We start from the raw sequence: 21,541 nt of genomic DNA, 5'->3' as shown, positions 1-21,541 counted from the left end.
CAAGCTCAATCCCACTACCGAGCAATTTCCCAGTTACTGGCGATGATTTCGCAATGTATCTTCCACCATCTGCCACCCAGAAGAAGCGTACTGCACGATTTTGTTGACGCTTTTCTTCTTCCTCAATTTCACGATGCAAATGTGGGTGGATGGTTCACTCATTTCCATAGAAAACAGCAACCAATTACACGCGACACTCATTAACTGCACGAGCGCTCGAGAAGATGATGGCAGCAGATAGGATAACTTTTAAATGAAGTAGCACTCCAAGCAAAACAAACTGTCGTCGAAGAGAAAACAACCAGAAAACTAAGTGCAAGCCACTGCGAAATTATTCTGAGTGAGGGAATATTGCAGTGATGTGAAATGCACCTGAACATCTCATCAAGAATACGACTCTTGTATCTAATAAGAAATGATTTATGACAAAAGATCCAAGATTTAATCATGGATAGACGAAAGTTTGAACCTTTAACTTCAAGATTAAAGAGTTTCCAAGAGAGCATGTCGTTTTCGATCTTTTAAGTAGCCAATGGTAGAATTGTTAGAAAAAAATAAAACGAATTAAAAAATACTGGAGAAATATCTAAGCTAATTTCTTACAAATTTTGCAAAGAATTGCTGGAGAGATGCTCTGTCGATAATAGTTTTAGAATTTTTTGAAAACTTTCATTGATTTACCCTGCAAAAAAAATGTAGAATTTCTGGAATTATTACAGTTTAGTGAAATTTTCGAAAACTTCAATGAGTTGCTAAGTAAGTTACAGAAAAAATCCTGAATAATCTCCACATAAATTATTTTGAAAAGTTAAGAAGAAATCAGCTTAAATTTTTGCTATATAATCGTTGAAGAATTTTCAACAAACGATTAATTTTCCAGGGTTTCTGTAAAATTGCTTCAAATATTCATAAGATAAAATATTGAAGATACTCTAATCCTCAAACAATCTTAAATTCTTAAATAATAGCAGAATGTCTCGTAATTTTAAAGATCCTAATAAATGAAAACTTAATTGATTACTATTCCATTTAATCCCACTAGAGTTTGTATTCTTTGACAGATTTGACAGACGCGTATTTCGACCTCAACTGTAACGCCGTTTTCAGTGTCGTATACTAAACGACACTGAAGACGGCATTACAGTTGAGGTCGATATACGCGTCTGTCAAATCTGTCAAAGAATACAAACTCTAGTGGAAAATAATAGTATAGAACTAAATTCGGTTTTCATTTATTTAAAAGAATTCATATAAACTGCTCGAAGATTTGTCATTCAAACATTCATTTTTAGTGCGAATATTCACCCAGATTTCCAAACCATTCATCATCAATTTAGTTTTACAAATTTTGAAAACCAGTTTTTTCGCTCAAAAGCGAAGCACTTACTTTACTTTTGATGGTGCGTCTCTCCATACATGACCTGCGCTACAATGTTACGCCAACAAACTCAATCCATAGTAGCTTGCCCCGAGTTTCTCGATCGCCTACACTTCCAAGATCCTGCTCAACTTGCTCAAACCACCTAGCTCGTTGCGCCTTTCTTCGTCTTGTATCGGCCGGATTTGAAATGAACACCATTTTTGCAGGTTTGTGGTCCAGCATTCTCACAACGTGTCCCGTCCATCGTACCCTTCCAGCTTTGGCGACTTTCTGGATACTGGGTTCACCGTAGAGTTGCGCAAGCTCGTGATTCATTCTTCGCTTCGATACGCCGTTCTCAATACTCCGCCAAAGATCGTTCTAAGCACACGTCGTTCAAAAACTCCTAACGCTTGCAGGTGCTTTTCGAGCATTATCCACGTCTCATTCCCATAGAGGACTACTAGGGTCTTATCAGCGTCGGTACACTTAGTACGGAGGAAAACTTTACCAGACCGCAAGGTCTTGTGGAGTTCGCAGTAAGCACGACTTACGGCAGTGATACGTCTTTCTATGTTGCAGTTATTATACGACGTTACCAATGATCTGAGGTAGATAAATTCAACCACCACCTCGATCTACGTCAAAAATCACACATCTGCCAATGCGAGTTCCAACGCGATCGGTTCCTCCAGCCAGCAGATATTTCGTTTTCGACGTATTTACCTTCAATCCAACCCGTTCTGCTTCACGTTTCAAACTGGTATACTATTCAGCTGAAACGTTCTTTCGACAATGTCCACATCGTCAGCGAAACGGATGAACCTTCTGGATTTATTGAAGATCGTGCTCAGCATGTTGAATCCCATCCATTTCATAACACCTTCTAGCGCAATAGTAAATAGGAGGCAGGAAAGACCATCGCCTTGTCGAAGTCTTTTGCGTGTTTCAAACGGGTCCGATAACGCACCCGACATCTTCACACAGCGCTGTATACTATCCATCGTTGCCTTGTAATTTTCCATAGCTCTTCGCGTATACCATCGACGCTTTGATATCGATAAATATTTGATGCGTAGAAACTTGATATTCGCGATACTTTTGGAGGATTTGCCGCAATATAAAGATTTGGTCCATTAATGATCGCCCGTCCACGAAACCGGATTGATAACTTCCCACAAATCTGCTTGCTAGCGGCGATAGACAACAGAAGATGATCTGGGAAAGCACTTCATAGGCTGCATTCAGAATAGTGATCGCTTGATAGTTTTCACATTCTAGCTTGTCATCCTTTTTATACACTGGGTATATTATTCCCTACTTCTACTCTTCCGGTAGCTGTTCTGTATGCCAGATCTTGGCAATCAATCGGTTCAGACAAGTAACCGACATGTCCGGGCCCATTTTAATAAGTTCCGCTCCAATACCATCCATCCCAGTTGCCTTGTTGCTGTTGAGCTGTTTGATAGTATCCTTAACTTCACTCTTCACTTATTGTGTGAGTTGGCACGTCTCCCTCATCCGCCGCATCGATGAAACCATGATTGCTGTATTGGTTTTCCTCCTCTGCGCCATTCAGGTGTTCATCATAGTTCTGCTGCCATCTTTCAATAACCTCACGTTTGTCCGTCAAGATACCATCTTTATCCTGGCACATTTCGGATCGCGGCACAAAGCCTTTGCGTGGTTAATGCACCTTGTATAACTTTCGCGTTTCTTGAGAACGATACAGTTGCTTCATCTCTTCGCACTCCAGCTCTTCCAGGCGCTTTTTATCCCAAAATAGATGGGTTTGTTGCCTTCACTTCTGTTTGTAACGTTCCACATTATGACGGGTACCTTGCTGTAGCATCATCGCCCGCGCTGCATTCATCTTGTCCAAAATCGTCTGACATTCCTCGTCGAACCAAACATTTCGTCGCTTTGCTTTCACGAAGCCAATGGCACCTTCTTCTGCGTTGTTGATGGCTACGCCACTACGCCAGCAGTCCTCAAGAGGGACATCGGTGAGTCCTCCTTCATCCAGCAACGCAGCTTCAAGAATTTGCGCGTAATCAGTTGCGAATTCGAGTAGCATGAGTCGTTCCAGATTGTACCATGGCGGGCGCCGGTACCGATTTTGGTTCATAATGGAAAGCCTTTGACACACTTCAAACATTAGGAAATAGTCCGAATCCATGTTTGCGCTACGATAGGTTCTGACATCGATTATCTCAGAGAAGTGTGGTCCATCAATCAAAATGTGGTCGATTTGTGATTCAGTCGATTGTAACCCGTTTAGCATAAAGTCGTTTGGCATAATTGTCGTTTGGCATAATGACCGTTTGGCATAATGGCCATTTGGCATAATGATTGACTTAAAATAAAAATCGGTATTAAGCTTTTACCGAGATGAACAGCATCGAGGCCATAGCAAAAAAATTGATAGGTTCTAAACAAGCGAGGTGTTCGTTCAGAGATTTTCCAAGCTAAGAATTTCAAAAAATGTTGTGACATTAGAGAGCATTACTAAATAAAACTCGTGATGGGTGTCTACATCTCAGAATATAGAGTATCTTTGAGCTTGTTGTGGTATAAATATGTAAAAACTGTAAATTGGTAAAGAAAGTTCGCAGTTATTCATCAAAGGAACGCTCATAGAATATTTCGCTGCAGATCAAGCTCTGTCCCAGTTTGGACGTAAAACTCGATGAAAATAACTTGAAAAAAGAATGGATTTTTTTTGCAAAATATCAAAAACTCTAATCCGACGATCTATCAATGCGACTAAATGCAAAAATAGCCTATATACGAGAGCAGATTATTTTTCCATTAAAATGTTTCAGGCTCTAACGCAAAAAAATCTTTTTACAGCATAGCTCAAATGAACAACACATCTTTAAAAGAAAATATCAGTGGCAAAACTTTTCAACGGTTATATAATTTCTAATTTTGGAAGTGTAAATCAAAAACATCGTCTATTATCGAGAGAAGGGAAAATTTGTGATTGAAATAAAATTTCTTCCAGCATATCTCGGAAGGAGATCACGCGTTTGTCCCAAAAAATATATGTTGAATATTGTTAGGTTCTAAAGTAATAATCATTCTTACAACACAGCTGGTAAGAATTTATAAAACAGCTAAATATAAAACTGGTTAACATTTAGCTTTACTCAATAAGAAAATTTAAAACAGTATAAATATAATAAACAGACTATTTTAAAAAGAAGGCAAAATTTATAATTAAACCAATAGAAGAATGGACGCCAAAAATTATTGCGGCATAATAAAACGAAAAGACATAATAATGTGCGTTCAGTTTTCCCGAATGACTGGTTTCCCCGAAAAGTGGTGACAAGAAAGAACGATAAACAGTCAAAAGAAGGAAGTATTCTGTCATTCTCGGCTATACACATGTTGGCAAAAATGCTGATGACGGTAAAACTCGAAAGAACTGCCAATTAAACAAAGAAGGGCGCATATTAGATGGTCAGTTCGTTCACCACCCTGAAATGTATAAAATTACGACAATTATGAGTAGTGCTAAAAACTTTTCGGGGAAGTAAAATTGAGAAATTCTTGGTTTCAGACTCATTATGCCAAACGACTATTATGCCAAACGACCATTATGCCAAACGGCTTTATGCCAAACAACTTTATGCCAAACGACCTACCACCATTCAGTCTGTTAGGGTGATCCCCAGGTGTACCGCTACTGGAGACTGTGCTGGAAGTAGGTACTACGTATGGTCATGTTCTCGGAGGCGGCGAAATCAATGAGCCTTAGGCCGGTTTCGTCCAAGCCTTAGGTCTTTTTCGTCCAAAATTTTTTTTTGGGAAGTCTATGATGCGATATTGTAACGCTATTGAACGCATCTTCAAACGCTGCAAGCTATTTGTGCAAATCTTGACAACTTAAAAATTCTTTCATTTTTCAAAAATCTGTTGCTTTTATAAATTTAACATACTCTTCGAAATATTTGTTCAATATAAATAATTTTAGCCATTCGAAAGTCTAGAGTAGAACATTGTAGTATCAATGGCTTCATAAAAGTTATCATGCCAATTCGTCATCTGATGATTGATCCTGTTCGAGTAGGGAGTTATATATAACACTTCTTTTATTAGACACAACACGTTAAATGCTCCCAGTGTACTATTTGCCCTTTGAAGGAAGCACCACACTAGACAACGGACTAGCATGCAACGCCCAGTGGCACAGTCGGAAAACATTCCTGTCGAAAAGTTTTACGGCCTGAGGCGGGAATCGAACCCACACTCCTTAGCACGATGCGGCTAAATGCCTTGGTGACACTAACCGCATGGCTACGAAGCCCGTTCTGTAGCGAATACCATGAAAGTCGGGTGCCAGAGGCGAAAAAGTACAGAATACACTGTGTAAAACTTATAATGCGTAACCAAAAAGGTGATAATTTTGGTTAACTAACAACATACCCATGATTATACTGTTGCTAGGCTGAGGTTTGAGGCTGTAGAAGGGTTGCCGATTATCTCTGAGAAACTCAAGGTCGCCTGCAGAATTGCTCCGGGTAGCGTAGGAAGAGCACAATAGAGGATGCTCCGTTTACGGTTAGATCTTTATCCGACACCTCTAGCCATTCGTTCCTAGGCACGTTAAGCTGAAAGCCGCATCAACATGGTGTGAAGAAATCATCTGTGAGGTGGGCTTTTACCACTATAGTGTTTTTCTTCTTCTTCTTGGCATTAACGTCCTCACTGGGATAAAGCCTGCTTCTCAGCTTAGTGTTCAATGAACACTTCCACATTTATTAAATGAGAGCTTTCTTTGCCAATGTTGCAATTTTCGCATTCGTGCATCGTGTGGCAGGTACTATGATACTGTATGCCCAGGGAAGTCTAGGAAATTTCCATTACGATTAGATCCTGGACCGATCGGGAATCGAACCCAGACACCTCAAGTAAGGCATTGCTTTGTAGCCGCGGACTCTAATCACTCGGCTAAGGAAGGCCCCAGGAAGTGTTGTTCTTAGCTAATTGAAATAACCGCCACTGACACTACACTGATGTCAAGGCTGATCATGAACATAACATAACATAACAGCCTCTAAAGTAGAACACGAATGATGTTAAAGATGAGACATCTTTTTGCTACGGCGAAATATATATCTAGGGTGCCAGAGTCAGTGACAGTGGGAGTACCAGTAATAGTGGTACGTACATGAAATTCGTTTTTTTAGCATATTTCAAAATAGAAAGAATGTATGAGAAAAAAAAAAGATATCAAATATTAAAATAGTAGTACAGTAATGACCCGATTTTGTCAGCCTCCGATTTAGTCTCCCCCTGATTTTGTCTACCCCCGAATTTAGCATCCTTTTTTCCCGATTTTGCCAGCCTACACACCAAAATTTTATTGCTGTAAACCAGCAAATTTTTGCTGATTTTTTTTTGTGCTGTAAATTCAGCAATCGTTCTAGCAAAATGAAATTTGCTGGATCTTTCAGCAAAGCGAATTCGCATAAAATGACAGCTGTTTTACTGATCATCCAGCAAAGTACATTTTAACTTGCTGAATAATCAGCACTTGATTATTCGTTACTCTTGTGAGATTTATTGCTGTTTTCCAGCAATTTCGGGCCGCCAGGGTCTGGTTGGTGGAACATTTAGGTAAAGTTTGTTAATAAACTGTAAAAATTCTATTTTGTGACATGCTATAAACATTTATTTTTACAAGTATAAATAATCAAAAAATGTCTGCGGGAGGCAAGGGCAAATCCCCGTTTGTCGTTCCGGTATTGTTACCATCCTAGAAATAAACACTTGAGTTATTGAACAATAATTAGTATTTTCTTAAGTATAGTACTTACTCAGGTATTCCGCGAGATAAACAAAAGAAACATGCGATTAATAGATATAATTTATCAGAAACTTTCATGTTGTTTTGCAAATGAAACCAATGGAAGAAATTTTTTATTTTTTTTTTTTATTTGTCTCGATTGACAAGTAGAACTGTTGCTGAAGTTCAGTAAATATATTTGCTGGTTTACAGCAAATTTTCTAATCGATTGCTGGCTATCAATCATTTGTCATATGAATTACTGAAAACCAGTAAACCTGATGATGTTGACAAGTACCCAGCAAGTTAAATTGCTGAATTCCAGTAAATAATTTAAGAAGTGCTGTACATCAGCAAAATGGTGTATTGCTGAATTGGTTTCAGCAAATGAAATTGCTGGAAGTCTGATCAAAAATTTGGTGTGTAAAATTTATATATATTTTTTTTTCAATTAGACTCAACACATCTATACTGGCAATGTACCCTATATAAAATCAATTATGACCTTGGCCACGTCTATACAATCATCTAAAGATCGAATTTTTGAAATTTGAAATTCTTAATAATTATCCAAGAAACTTATCAATGTTACCTTGGATTACGGTACACAGAAAATGGAAGTAAAAAAAAATAATGTTTATTTCAACAAAATCATAAAACTAAGTCCTTAAGTTAAAATAAAACTTGAAACCAGTCGAAAAATTTTATCCCGAATTTAGCTCTTTCCCGATTTTGTCAACCCTAAATGCAGCATGGCCCCATGCACAAAATCGGGACATTACTGTAGTCAGAAACCATAACTGTTTTCGCCTCTGTGATAGTAATATCATCCTATAGTAGTGGGTCTTACGAGGAATAAATTTGAACCTATAATAGAAGTTGACGAGCTTCCGTCATTTTTTGGGGATTTCGTATTCCTCAACACGTTATTACTACCACTATTACTAATGCAGAAACCCTACCATGCTCTGCATAAACGGATGTCTACAAACACTTTGTATAAATTGTCACGATTTTCCAAATCTTACCTCCCCTAGAAGCGAGACAACATTTAAAGAAGCTTTCTAGGATTCACAACTCCATGTGATTGAAGAAATGCTGTTTCCGAGGAAGACGAAAATCCGATTCTTTCTATCGTTTGTTTTGCAATCATCGGTTGTGGTTTTCCGCTCTGATTGTTCAATTGCTTTCGCCATTTGCCTTTGAATGGTAAAAGCGTGGGCGGTTAATCCTTTAAGACGATGACTATTGAAAACTTTAAATTGTTGCTTCGCTCCTTTCGCCACAATCAGCCTAGGATGGTAGCTCAGCTTGGTGATTCGTGATAAAAATCTTCCCTGTCCAGTAGATAAATGTAACAAACGCATGCTTTCAAGTGGCTATTCAAGTTTGAAGCACCCATAGAAGCAAAACCGCTTTATGCAAACCTCTTGATACACCCAACCCACTCGTCTTTGGTAATGCAGACGCGGGCAAACTTTAATACAGAAACAATCACCATGATAATGATATAAAACTTTTACTATAGCTTCCAAGCTGCTGTAACATCCACTTATCGTGCAATCTCTCTGTTTGACTGTAGAGGATGACGCAACATGCAGTCTGTTCTGTGGTTTCCAGATTTATCTTTGGAGCCGTTGGGTTGGACCAATCAATCTGACCTCTTTTCTCTGAAGTGTCGGGAAAGCATCATCGATCATTGATTTACATTTAGCACACATGTCCTTCCATGTGGATGAAGGCAGTTCTCAATCGGGATAGCTCACTGCGATTATTTTGATACAATTTTGTATACGGAAGTTAAGGCATTCGCTCAGAAGCCTGCTTGAATATTTTTTTGTTTATTGAAGGTGCATTTGTTTTTCAGAGGGGAGTTAATAGCGGTTTTTCAACATACCGTCAATTCCATAGCTCGATATTGAAGTGGCCTTCGAGTTAGGAAAGTACAAAACCATTGCAACCACTTTTTACTATGCTTCTCTAACTCGATGTCAAGATACGGAATATTGAGTAAGGGAGTGTTGACTGTATCTCGCATTTTGAACTATCGTGGTCAACTTTTCTCAACAGATTCTGCACCGTTCAAATTTCTTTTATCACCGTTCAAAAACAAACCGGTCAGCAAATGAGATTGATAGAGCCATTTCGAATCTGATGTCGAGATTGCGGTTCATTGGCGGTCTGCTTTTACTTTACAAAATTGTAAGCTTTGCTGGAAGCTAAAGTCAACACGAACGCGGATGGTTATTGCCATGGCAATCACGGTCCATGTGGTTTACCAGCTTGGTTTCGGAAGAATGGTTCCCCTCCAGAGATTTGATTAGGAAACAACTTTTAAGAGCTACCTTTCAATCCAATGAATTCTCTTGCCAAAGTATCTGCTTTATGGTCTCAAATAAAGTTTCTTTATAGTTTTACTCTGCTTGGCTATAATTGCAATCAACGGAAGATTGCCAATTACAATGTTACATTTATTATTCCAGACAATATTGAAAAATGGCAAACGGAACAAAACTTAAGAGCAGAGGACCTCTGCTCTTAAGTTCCCAAAATCCTGACTTTGTTCTATGATATTCAAAATATTCACTTTTACTCATCAAACATTTTTTCTTATTCCAGAACCGTCAGCCCATTGCATCCGCAGCCATGAATAACCGCAGTTCAGACGTCTTCCTTCATAACTCTCAACCAGCTCGACATTCATCTTCGTCCTACCACTTCCACCGATGGACCGCTCCGGACCATCTCTCACCGGTCCGGGGTCCTATTGCCCGTACAGCACCGACTCCAGCTCATCGGCAAGGTCCTACATCCGTCCGTTCGACACTATAAGAGCGCTGCACGAAACAATCGTATCGCTGCGGACAGCCCTAGAAGATTCGCGCAGGGAGAACGAACGCTTACAGAAGCAAATCAACGTTCGTGACGTCGTCGAAGAGGGCCGAGGATTGCTGAAAGACTATAATAGCCATACCTATGGCAGCACACCAAGGGATCTGAACACCAGTGTGGAAACGCAAGACGCCAAGGAACAGGATAGGAAGTTAAAGAAACTGAAAAAGCGAAGAAGTAGACCTTCGGGAGAGGAAACGGTGGACTCGAGGGAAAACCCTGAAGAAATCGACGTAAGTCAACCGCCAGTGCAGGAACCGAAAGAGGAACCATCCAAAAAGAAACATCCATCAAGAGATGTCCATAGCCAACAGAAGGTTTCAGTAGTTCCAGATATTCAAATTGTCTCTCATCCAACATCCGCTAGTGGACACCCAGCTATGGCATCCAGAATAGACGTAAAAATTAAGGTTTCGTCCAACATAAACGTAGACGGGAGCAGCTCGGAAGCTGAAAGTTCAGAAGCGACGACACAAGAAAACGCCGTTGTCAAAGAACCAGATGCATCAGAAACTCCTGAAGACGAAGACAAGACGATTGCCGAGGAAGAAGAAGGAGATCGCGTAACGATCAAGGAAGAGTTTATTAAAGGAGATGCATCGAATTTGAAAATCAATTTGACGAACGAAGAAAACTTGAGTGTAACTAGATCAACGGAAGGAATCAACATTCGACAAACGTCGTCGGAGAATCTGCACGTCGATGTAGACAGGCAAAGCAATCCTTCAATCTCCGAGGGTGATAACTCAGTGTTCACAGAGGGTGCAACTACTCCAGTGGATCAGGAAGGAGCTACTGGATACACTGCGCCGGAACCTAGGACTTCAGTGAAGAAAAGTGAATCGGAAAATCAAGAAGAAGTGGACGACATTGAGTTGATATTCTCGTCCGACGACAATAAGGACGTCATTCAGGAAGATTTAGTGTCGATTTCGGACTTTGAACCATGGCAGGAAACTGGGCAGGCAGGAACACCGGTGCTTATAAAGTTCAAGCAACTTTCGTCGGATCAGGAGTCTAGTCAGAAAGGATCGATAGATCGAAGTGATAGTGAAGTTGTAGATGGGGAAGGGTCCAGCAGAGATCCGCTTCCGAAGGAGAAGAGCCTGGAGAGTCAAGACTCTTTAAATTTGGACAGTGCAAAAAAGGGTATAGATTTTAGAGCAAATTCGACCAGTTTGGAGAAGGATAGTAGTTTAGATTACGGAGCAAGTGGCGGTGTGAAAAGGGAAGATAGTTTCGATGTCGGAGCTACGAGTGGAGGGAGTGCTTTGGGTAAACGATGGACGAATTATAATGTGTTAATCGAGACGGATATTTCAAAGTGCGGAATTGCAGAAGAAAATATTCTAGAAATGGGCAGGCGGAATACGTGTCCCAATCCTCCGGCATACAGGTAAGCGATGAAAATTCACTTGATTAAAATACGTTGATATCTGAAACTGTTTCAAACCCAGGCCTATCATCCATACGGGATCGCGATCCCCGGCTACCGCTTCCAACCGAAGTCCGTTGGCTGTGAAGTTTTCCCGTAGTCCTCGTACCTACTCGCCACATCAGTATCTTCCTCCGGGAAAAACCCTCCGAACGGTAACGGCCGCAGACAGTACCGCTTTCGGTGGCGACGAAGCCAAGCGTTCACGGGCGGCACAAACCGACATCACAGCCCTTTCGCAACAATGGCGCTCGGAAACTCATCTGCCGGTTTCAGAATATGGCGCCGGTCTCTACACACTTCCTTCGAAGTTCGTTCCTCCTCCGTCGACCGGAAGTCGCAAGTTTTCGTTACGGTTAGTACACATGGTTTCGTAAAATTTCGCTTCAAACATTCCGAATCAGCACCCACATGCAAAACCCTCCACAGCATCCAATTAGTCGTTGAGTACATCTCATCAGCCCAAAAAAATCTCATTACGACAGCTAAATCCCTCATAAATCAATAATCCCGTTCAAAAACTTTCAGTCTCGCCTCGCGTTTCATGATTTGGATGAATTGTCGCTTACATAAGTTAGTTTGATGTTTTTTCCCCGCTCGGTGACACCCACGTTGGAAACATTTTTCATTCGGATTTGGTAACTTTTCCCGTCTGCTTCGTTGGAAGATGGAAAACGGAATACCACTTTCAATGAAAGCACCACATCTGTCCACCATGGCGCGCTGTTGGTTTTGAAACGGGATTGATTGGTGTCTGGGTCTGCGCAATCAGACTCATAGACGGGTGGGCGAGCTGGAGCTGCAATGGGAACATTTCAAATGTTTGCACGGCAATGAAATCCAATCAGTGCCAGCAGCATGAAGCGTGCAGTGACGATTGACGAAATGTAATTTAACTCCCCATTATTGTCTGTTGTTTGCCGCTACCGAGAATATGCGAAGGACTAACAGACAAATATCGAAATCAATGAAGAACCTCTGATATTCCAGCAAATATTAATGATAGTCTGGAATGCGGTGGCTTTGAATACTCTTTGAAGATCTCTTGGTCGCTGCTATCCACATGAATTGAAACGAGTTTCACAAATTAAAATGTCTATATAAAAAGATTGAAGGAATGAAATTATGCCAAGTGTTTTCAATCTCGAATTAGCCAAACAATTAACATCACATATGATAAAGCTAATAACTACCTTCCAGCAGTTCCTCTCAGGACATCTCGTAAATTCGTCAAAGTATTTCAAAAAAATCCTAATTAAATAATGCTTATTTGGTACCAGAATTATTTTTCGACATGTCTTAGAGTTCCAGAAAAGCATTCATTCTTTTATTTATTTGGTCTTAAACCCTCAAACAGCTGAGATGGATCAAGAAATAAAGAATCTGATTGTTTTTAACCGAGGCTTTATAATTCAACATGATGAGCGCTGAGGTGGTAAAACAAACATTCAACTGCCTAAAACCAAGCCCAGTGAACCACGTATCGTATAAGAATGTGTGCCAAAAATCTCATATTCATACGTCGAAAATCAGAATCGCACAATATGCCAAATCAAAAGGAATAAATGTTAACACAAATTGTATATAATTCTCCACTACGATTCATTGTCGACAAACTTTGTTGACAACGAACCATGCCGTAAATAGTATGATCTAGAATCGCGTCAAGTTGTATAAACTGACAGATCATATATCAATGCAGACTAGCATGAAATGGAATCGCAATAACTTAGCGAAATTTACCACCCGAAGTTGGTATCTTCTGGCGGTGGGCTTCAAAGAACAACAAAGCGTGTGTGTTGTAGAGCAAACTTCCTTTCATATTGGCAAATAATCATTCCTTATTATGAAGCGGTCTGTGGTGTAGTAGTATGGTACCGGATTAGGGATCCAAAGGTCCGGAGTTCGAGTCTCGCTAGAAACTTTTTTTTATCGGAATTTTGTGGCATCGTATTGCTGACCATGGAAAGTCTGAAAAATTCGTGGGAAGTGCGTATATGGCCTCCACTTTGGAGTGTATATAGCGTTTTCATGCATTTTATACGAGTGATTTGATTCATATAGAATGATGTATAGCAAAAAATATACCAGCCGAAATGTTTACTGGGAGATGGCGTTGAAATCCAAGAAGGCCGCAAGATTTTTCAATCTCAAGATTAGACCTGTTCATATTTAAAAAAATGTCTGGAAATCTACCGGTCAAGCAGTATTTGGAATTCTCATGCTAAGAACAATGTCTGGTCAAATTTTCAGCTCATTTGATAAAGATTTCAGTATGCTTCAAGTTGAAAATGTGATTTTGGGCTTATTTCATGGTTTGAAAAATCATAACTAGCATGTGGAAAATCAAAACCACTTGCTATTACCACTATTTTAAAGCTAATTCTATTCTGTTAAAGTTTGTCGAACACGCTAACAAGATTAAAGTGAGTTTTAACATAGTTTGATCCAAATTTGTACTCCGCTGTACCCAGAAATTACAGTTTTCTCAATATACATGGTATAAAAAACATGCATTGGTATTATTTTTTCAGGCCCTAGTCAACGGGAATCAAACATAATACATTTATGAATTCATTGACCATCAACAGATTACATGTTGCTAAAGGCAATAAATTATAATAAATGCCCAAAGATCGAGCACCGCATCGCAACCTGATGATAGTTAAATCATGCATGACACATGTACCGAAAACGAATAAATTGAACAAGTTAGCATTGCTTTTTCTTTCCGAGTGATGATTGTTTTGATCGCATTTCACTGATCATTTAGAACGATTTGAAAACAATCATCATCATCGACTGAGAAAAGGCAGTGCTAACGTGTTCATTTTTTGTATTCATTGAAGCTCACGGTGGTGCTCTTGGCTCACCCACAGTGGATTTACAAATGTGCTTCATAATTACCTGAGAGAGAGGAGACAGCTCACTGACAACTGGCTTGTTTTCTTGGCTTCTTTGATTTCTTCTTCTCATTTTTGGGTTGTACACAATGGTTCAGAGAGCACAAACTGGGCCAAAACCATTTTCACATCCTATTTGTTATCAAAAAGATCATAAAATTAAACAATTTCAATGTCAATTTGAGTCCAAACGAAAACATTTAAATAATCAACGATTTTATATGCGAGAGCACAGAAAAACAACCAGAATTTTCAATCACGTCCAGTTTAAGTTTGGCCAAATTTTTACGGTTTTTCACGCTCTGCCCTTCGAATGTGCGGTTTTCTTGTGACAGTTGATGACAGCTTCGCTTGACTTTTGGGAGCTCGCAATCTAAGCCAGCTGTCGCCTCTCTCTCAGATAATTACCAATTATTTACAATTTATTTTCGTAAGATAAATGGTTACTTTGAACGGGATTGACTTTAAGATATGCATTGTCATCATGTCTGGAAATTAAAAATCCGAAATTTCCATGCAGGCATGCTGTTCAGTGAAAACAATTCCCGAAAAAAGAGATTTTCAAGAACCTCGAGATACAAACCTCAACCAAACTATGTTAAAACTTGCTCCAATCCTAAAATTGTGTTCGGCAAAAGTTCGTTGAATTGAATAAACTACTATGTAGAAGTATTTCCGATAAATATTGATGTTTCGTTCAATAGTTATGATTGTTTAAAGCTTGATAATAGCCCAAAAACACATAATTGATTTGAAGCACAACTAAATTCACTCTAAATTGAGTGAAATTTTGGCCAGAAGTTCATTTCGCAATGAAAAATCAAAGTATTGGTTGACTGGGAAGTTTCAAGACATTTTTGAAAATATGAATAGGTCTACTGAAGATGATACTCCTGAGTTCAGTAATTTCTCGATTATATCACGGATCTCCAAAATTTTGGCGTGATAGACTGAACAGTGTTTTCTTGGCATTCAATTTTAATTAAAATCTGAATAAAACATTGCAAAAATCATTTCAATTAAATGAAAAGCCCATATAAAATGGATCGAATAGCAAAGTATTGATTGTTTTGGGATTTTCAAGTCAAGTAAAATATAAGAAAATCACATAATAATCATCGCGTGATAAAATTGAAACGAAAACCGTGCTTCAATCGAGCGTGGCAAAATAAAGCGCGATAGTATTGGCATTACGTCCACATTGGGATAAAGCCTGCTTCTCAGCAGTTCAATTTCGCTTTTTTCACATTTATGTTGGGCGGTAGTTAAAACAATACTTTTTGCTTAGCTTAGCTTAGCTTAGACTGACTACATATCAATGGTTGCTATTCCGTGATTGACCGAAGTCAGTGAAGATGCAAAAAGAATCAACTAGAACTTCGGCTGGGATTTACCATAATCTTCTTCAGTGTGCATAATTCAGCGCCTCTGTTTATACAGGGTCAATAACGGCCCTGGCCACGTCCTTGCAGTCAGGTGAGATTGTTAGTAAGTAATATTTGCTATTTGGAGACCGTCTTTGCATCTTCACAAAGGTTATTGGGAGGACCGTTGGGTCACAAGATTCACTTTGAAAAGCAATTCAACCATGATAAACAATTATTGGTGAGATAGAAACATGCTTATAAATATATTTTTTTCAAGTAATATAAAAAATTTCTAGGTAGCAGCAAATATATTTTTTATTTATTTGTTTGCTTATGTATTGTAATTCGTATATCAAAATGGTTTCTTAATATTCATGCCTGAGATATGGTATTCCCTTTCAACACTTTATTACGCAAATTACAATTTGTTTAGTAAGATTTTTTTATTGAAGTTTAAAATTGAAAAAAAAAAATCTCGTGCAAAAAACCTTCGAAATTACTAAAACTTAAAGAAAAAGACAGGAAAAAAAAACAAAACGAGTAAACTTATGAGTAATATCACAGCGTATTATAGAGCCAATTTTTGGAAAAGCAGGTTAATAGAAAGCTCGTTATTATTTATTTATTTAGTTGGTGTTACATCAATTAATTTGATAAAACCTCGTTAACGATGTTACGCCAATTTACTCGGTCCATGGCTGTGTCTCTCCAACCTCGATTTTGGCCCACGTTCTCCAGATCTTGTTGCACCTGATCAAGCCACCTCGCTCGCTGTGCTCCTCGCCTTCTTGTGCCAACCGGATTCGACGCGAACACCATCTTTGCAGGATTGTTGTCCGATAGTCTTGCAACATGCCCTGCCCAGCGCACCCTTCCGGCTTTCGCAACCTTCTGGATACTTGGTTCGCCGTAGAGCCTAGCGAGCTCGTGGTTCATTCTCCGCCGCCACACACCGTTCTCCTGCACTCCGCCAACGATCGTCCTAAGCACCCTTCGTTCGAACACTCCAAGTGCTTGCAGGTCCTCTTCCAGCATGGTCCATGCTTCATGTCCATAGAGGACCACCGTTTTGTACATGGTACATTTGGTGCGGGGGTGAATCTTTCTCGACCGCAGCTTCTTCTGGAGCCCATAGTAGGCGCGACTTCCACTGATGATGCGTCTCCGTATTTCACGACTAACGTTGTTATCAGCCGTTAACAAGGATCCGAGGTAGACGAACTCATCAACCACCTCAAAAGTATCCCCGTCTATCGTAACACTGCTTCCCAGGCGGGCTCTGTCGCGCTCGGTTACGCCTATCAGCATGTACTTTGTTTTTGACGCATTCACCACCAGGCCGACTTCACGTTTCAGGCGGGTGTAAAGGTCTGCCACCGTTCCAAATGTTCTGCCGACAATATCCATATCATCCGCGAAACAAACAAATTGGCTGGATCTTGTGAAAATCGTACCTCGGTTATTGAACCCGGCTCTCCGTATGACACCTTCTAGCGCGATGTTGAACAGCAGGCACGAAAGTCCATCACCCTGTCGAAGTTCCTGGCGGGATTCGAACGAACTAGAATGTTCGCCCGAAATCTTCACGCTATTATGCACACCGTCCATCGTTGCTCTTATTAGTCTTGTGAGCTTCCCGGGAAAGCTGTACTCGTCCATGATTTTCCATAGCTCTTCGCGGTCGATGCCGCTTTGAAATCGATGAACAGGTGATGGGTATTCACGGCATTTCTGGAGGATTTGCCGTACAGTGAAGATTTGGTCCGTTGTCGAGCGGCCGTTGATGAAACCAGCTTGATAACTTCCCACAAACTCATTTGTTATTGGTGATAGACGACGAAAGATAATCTGGGATAGCACTTTGTAGGCGGCATTCAGGATAGTGATCGCACGATAGTTTTCACATTCCAGTTTGTCGCCCTTCTTGTAGATGGGGCATATGACCCCTTGCTTCCACTCCTCCGGCAGCTATTCGGTTTCCCAGATTCTGACAATCAGCCGGTGCAGACAGGCGGCTAACCTCTCCGGGCCCATTTTGATGAGTTCAGCTCCAATACCATCTTTACAGCGGCCTTATTATTCTTGAGCTGACTGATGGCATCCTTAACTTCCCTCAATGTGAGGGCAGGTTGGTTTCCTTCATCCGCCGTGCTGACGTAGTCACTTCCTCCGCTGTCGTGACCCTCGTCGCCTGTGTTCTCCGTGCCATTCAGGTGTTCATCGTAGTGCTGCTTCCACCTTTCAATCACCTCACGTCCGTCCGTCAAGATGCTTCCGTCCTTATCCCTACACATTTCGGCTCGCGGCACGAAGCCTTTTCGGGATGCGTTCAGCTTCTCGTAGAACTTTCGCGTTTCTTGAGAACGATGCAGCTGTTCCATTTCTTCACATTCCGCTTCTTCCAGGCGGCGCTTTTTGTCCCGGAATAGGCGGGTTAGGTTAGGTCCCGGAATAGGAACCTTCCAATCGTCGGTCTGAACTCCTCCTCCTGGCCAACCTGAGCGTTCAAATCTCCTATGATGATCTTGACGTCGTGGCTTGGGCAACGGTCGTACTCGCGTTCGAGCTGCGCGTAAAATGCGTCCTTGTCATCATCAGGGCTTCCGGAGTGAGGGCTATGCACGTTTATAATGCTGAAGTTGAAGAACCGGCCTTTGAGCCTCAACTTGCACATTCTTTCGTTGATCGGCCACCACCCGATCACACGCCTTTGCATATCACCCATCACTATAAAAGCTGTTCCCAGCTCACGTGTGTTGCCGCAGCTCTGGTAGATGGTATGATTACCTCTAAAAGTTCGCACCATCGAACCTGTCCAGCACACCTCCTGCAGCGCTACGATGTCGAAACCGCGGATCTTCAGTACATCGGAGAGTATGCGTGTGCTTCCGATGAAGTTGAGAGATTTGCAGTTCCACGTACCGAGTTTCCAATCGCTAGTCCATTTCCGTCGCTGTGGTCTTTGCCGATTGTTCCGGTCCGTATTCTCTCGTTGACGTTCCTGTGCTGATGTGTTTTTACGGTTGGCTTGCAGGGCCTGACACCAACCCCCTAGATTTCCGGAAGACCATTCCCCCTAAATGTTCGGAGGGCCATAGTGCGCAGTTTAGCTTAGAGTCCTTCTCTGGCACTCGGACGATGATCAGCCGCCCCTGACATGGGGAACAGACGCTGTTGTGAGCCGCTCCTAACATGGAGTGCAGACGCTCAAGGTTTGCAGAAGCAAAAGCAAAAGCAAACCCCCCCTTCCCTGTCAGCATGCGACCAAAGTTCCCACCGGGGGTTGGTTACCCGATCTTCCCTAAGGTTACTCGTACCCCGGCCAGTACCGCGAGGAGCTAGGGATAGGAGTTGCTGGGCAAGAGGCTAGGACCGCACAGAGGGGTCTATTTTATTCCTTCAGTTACGCAAGGTACCAATGGTACGCCATGCCCAGCCATTTACCAACCAAAAAAGCTCGTAACTCAGGTTGAATATGGGTAGCAGTCTCGGGAATCAATCGTCCAGTATTTCGTCCTATTATCCTGTGAACTTCCTCCGTTGGGTGGAATGGCTTAAGGCCTAGCATCATTTTAAATAATTTGTTCTGCTTAACTTGAATATTGTTTCGATGGCTTCGAGCACAATCATGCCAGGCTGGGAATCCATAGGCAATCGTGGGTCTGAATTAAAAATGGACAAAAAGAATCGGAGCCGTTCAAAAGATCCGGATCATTCAAAAGAACGTGTGATCCGTAGCTCGTTTGTGGCGAGAGTCGGTTCATTTGATCAACACGGATCAGACAGAAAATGACCCGGGGAAAAAAACGAACCAATTCTTCTTCCCTATTCACCTTTGTTCGTTTCTCGGCTTTATTATAACGCTTGATACGTGCCTTGCTTTGCGCGCCACGGCATATATTTCACAGGCAGTTGGTTCGGGTCAAGGCGGTATGTTGTATGTTCACTTTACTAAGGAAACACATTATGCTCACTTTGTGGTAGAAAACCGAACAGGGTAGGTGAGGAAGGGCTGGCCGTTTTGCTTACAAACATCTGAGACAGGAAGTAGAGAGATTGACTTCTGATTGGTTGGAGAAACAGTGTTTTCAATAATTTTTCTGATCTTGTCGCACCTGCTCCTTGTGTGCTTTACTCCTTTCTTTCCTTGTTGACAATTTCGTCCACACTGATGGCAGCACAGTTAGTTTCAGTTTCAGCTTCATCCGAGCCAGGCAGTAATGTCTTCTGATTGATTGGAGAAAAAGTGTTGTCAAGAATTATTTTGAAACGATTCTATCTGTGCGTAGTGTACTCTACTTTTATATCTCTTTTTACAATTTTGTCATCACTTCTGGCAGCTCGGTTAATCTCAGTTTCAGCATCATCCAGGCCAGCAGTGTTTGGATTTTGATCCAAATAAGCCGATCGAACCATATTCGGAAAGTGTAACAGTTCGTGACACATTGCAATCGGAGAGCCCTATGAATGTAAACAATCACTCTCTCGTTTGGTACGTGGCACGAGAGCGTTCAAAAGCAACGACTCTCACATACTGCAAAAGTATCGAGCATTCGGGTGATTTATGTTTTGCATAAAATTGGTAATAATTTTCATATTTTCTGGTAATGCAGCCTTTAACAACCTAATTTTAATCTATTGGATCATCGAACATCCCTTTGGTTGCAAACATAGCACAGAAAATTGAAAATATTCGCCTCTGTTTCTTAATCAGAATGAGAGTGGGTCGGCGAATGTTACAAGTATTGACACACAGTGATCGGCGCCACAACAGTGGGTGGTGTGTGCAGTGGCGTAACTAGGGTTTTTGGGGCCCGGTGCGGTGTTCCATTTAGGGGCCCTCAAGAAAGTAATGTGAACGCCGTTCAAATGTGAACGCTAATGTAAAATCAACTGTTGAAATAAACGATGACCAAATAGCTTTTATAGAATTATGACTAAAATGATGGAACTTATGTTGTATGTTGATAATGTTGCTGTAGTCGTTAAATGACACAAATGTCAGTTAATGAGCCTACAGTTCTTCTTTTTTAATTCTTGTTCAAAAATACATTAGTTTACTTAAATTATCGAGAGGACTTCCAGTGAATTGCCATGTAAGTTGATATATTAGCTGGCGGAGTAGCTCTGTAAAGCAATGATCCATACACAGCTTAAATTGGGAATTCTAGCGAAATGTTGACATTTCCCGAATTTTGTGTTTTGTTCGATTTTGAAATTCTTGATGGCAGAAAAGCTTTAAATTATGCTAACTAATTACAAAATGAACACCAAAGATTTTCTCAAGAGTTCATTTTGTGATTTTCACGAACTTCCTAAAAATTAATAAACCCTAAAAAATCCAATGTAGAATTCTCCTTAGGATAGCCATAAAAGTTACCTTAGAGATTCCAGCATAAATTTCTTCAAAAAACCTTCCTGAAATTGTTCAACAAAATAAGTACTCCAGGAATGTTTACAATGATTTTACGTTTTCTCATAACTTCCATCAAGATTCCCGTTTACAATATCTTTTAGATTTCAAATAGTATTTTCTCAAAGGATTTTCTAGATTTTATTTTCAAATTGTCGTTCAGATTTTAACCAGTGAATTCCTTCAGGAATTCAAGTTCTTAGAGTTGTTTTTTAATTGCGACAGTGATTTTGTAGGAATTCCACTAGTTAATCCTCATGATATTCATGCATACAAATTTCTGAGATATTCCTCAAAAATAATTCCAGGGATTCCACCAGATTTTTTTTTCAAAGCGATTTCAGAGATTGCTCCAAGAGTTTCTAGAAACATTT

At 40.6% G+C, this 21,541-nt stretch overlaps 1 protein-coding gene across 10 annotated transcripts in view; it reads left to right on the top strand.

The window, feature by feature from the left end:
- Nucleotides 1-21,541, top strand: part of LOC5577754 — a 112,234-nt gene that overhangs the window by 60,744 nt on the left and 29,949 nt on the right. For all 10 annotated transcript variants that reach the window (XM_021850204.1, XM_021850203.1, XM_021850201.1 and 7 more), the window contains 2 exons: nt 9,777-11,445; nt 11,507-11,839. In XM_021850204.1, coding sequence (XP_021705896.1) covers nt 9,884-11,445; nt 11,507-11,839 — 1,895 coding nt within the window. In that variant the 5' untranslated portion in view covers nt 9,777-9,883. The remainder of the gene's footprint in view (nt 1-9,776; nt 11,446-11,506; nt 11,840-21,541) is intronic.

This window comes from Aedes aegypti, chromosome 3, assembly GCF_002204515.2.
Source record: "Aedes aegypti strain LVP_AGWG chromosome 3, AaegL5.0 Primary Assembly, whole genome shotgun sequence".
NCBI lineage: Eukaryota > Metazoa > Arthropoda > Insecta > Diptera > Culicidae > Aedes > Aedes aegypti.
This window is presented reverse-complemented; position numbering and strand designations above follow the sequence as displayed.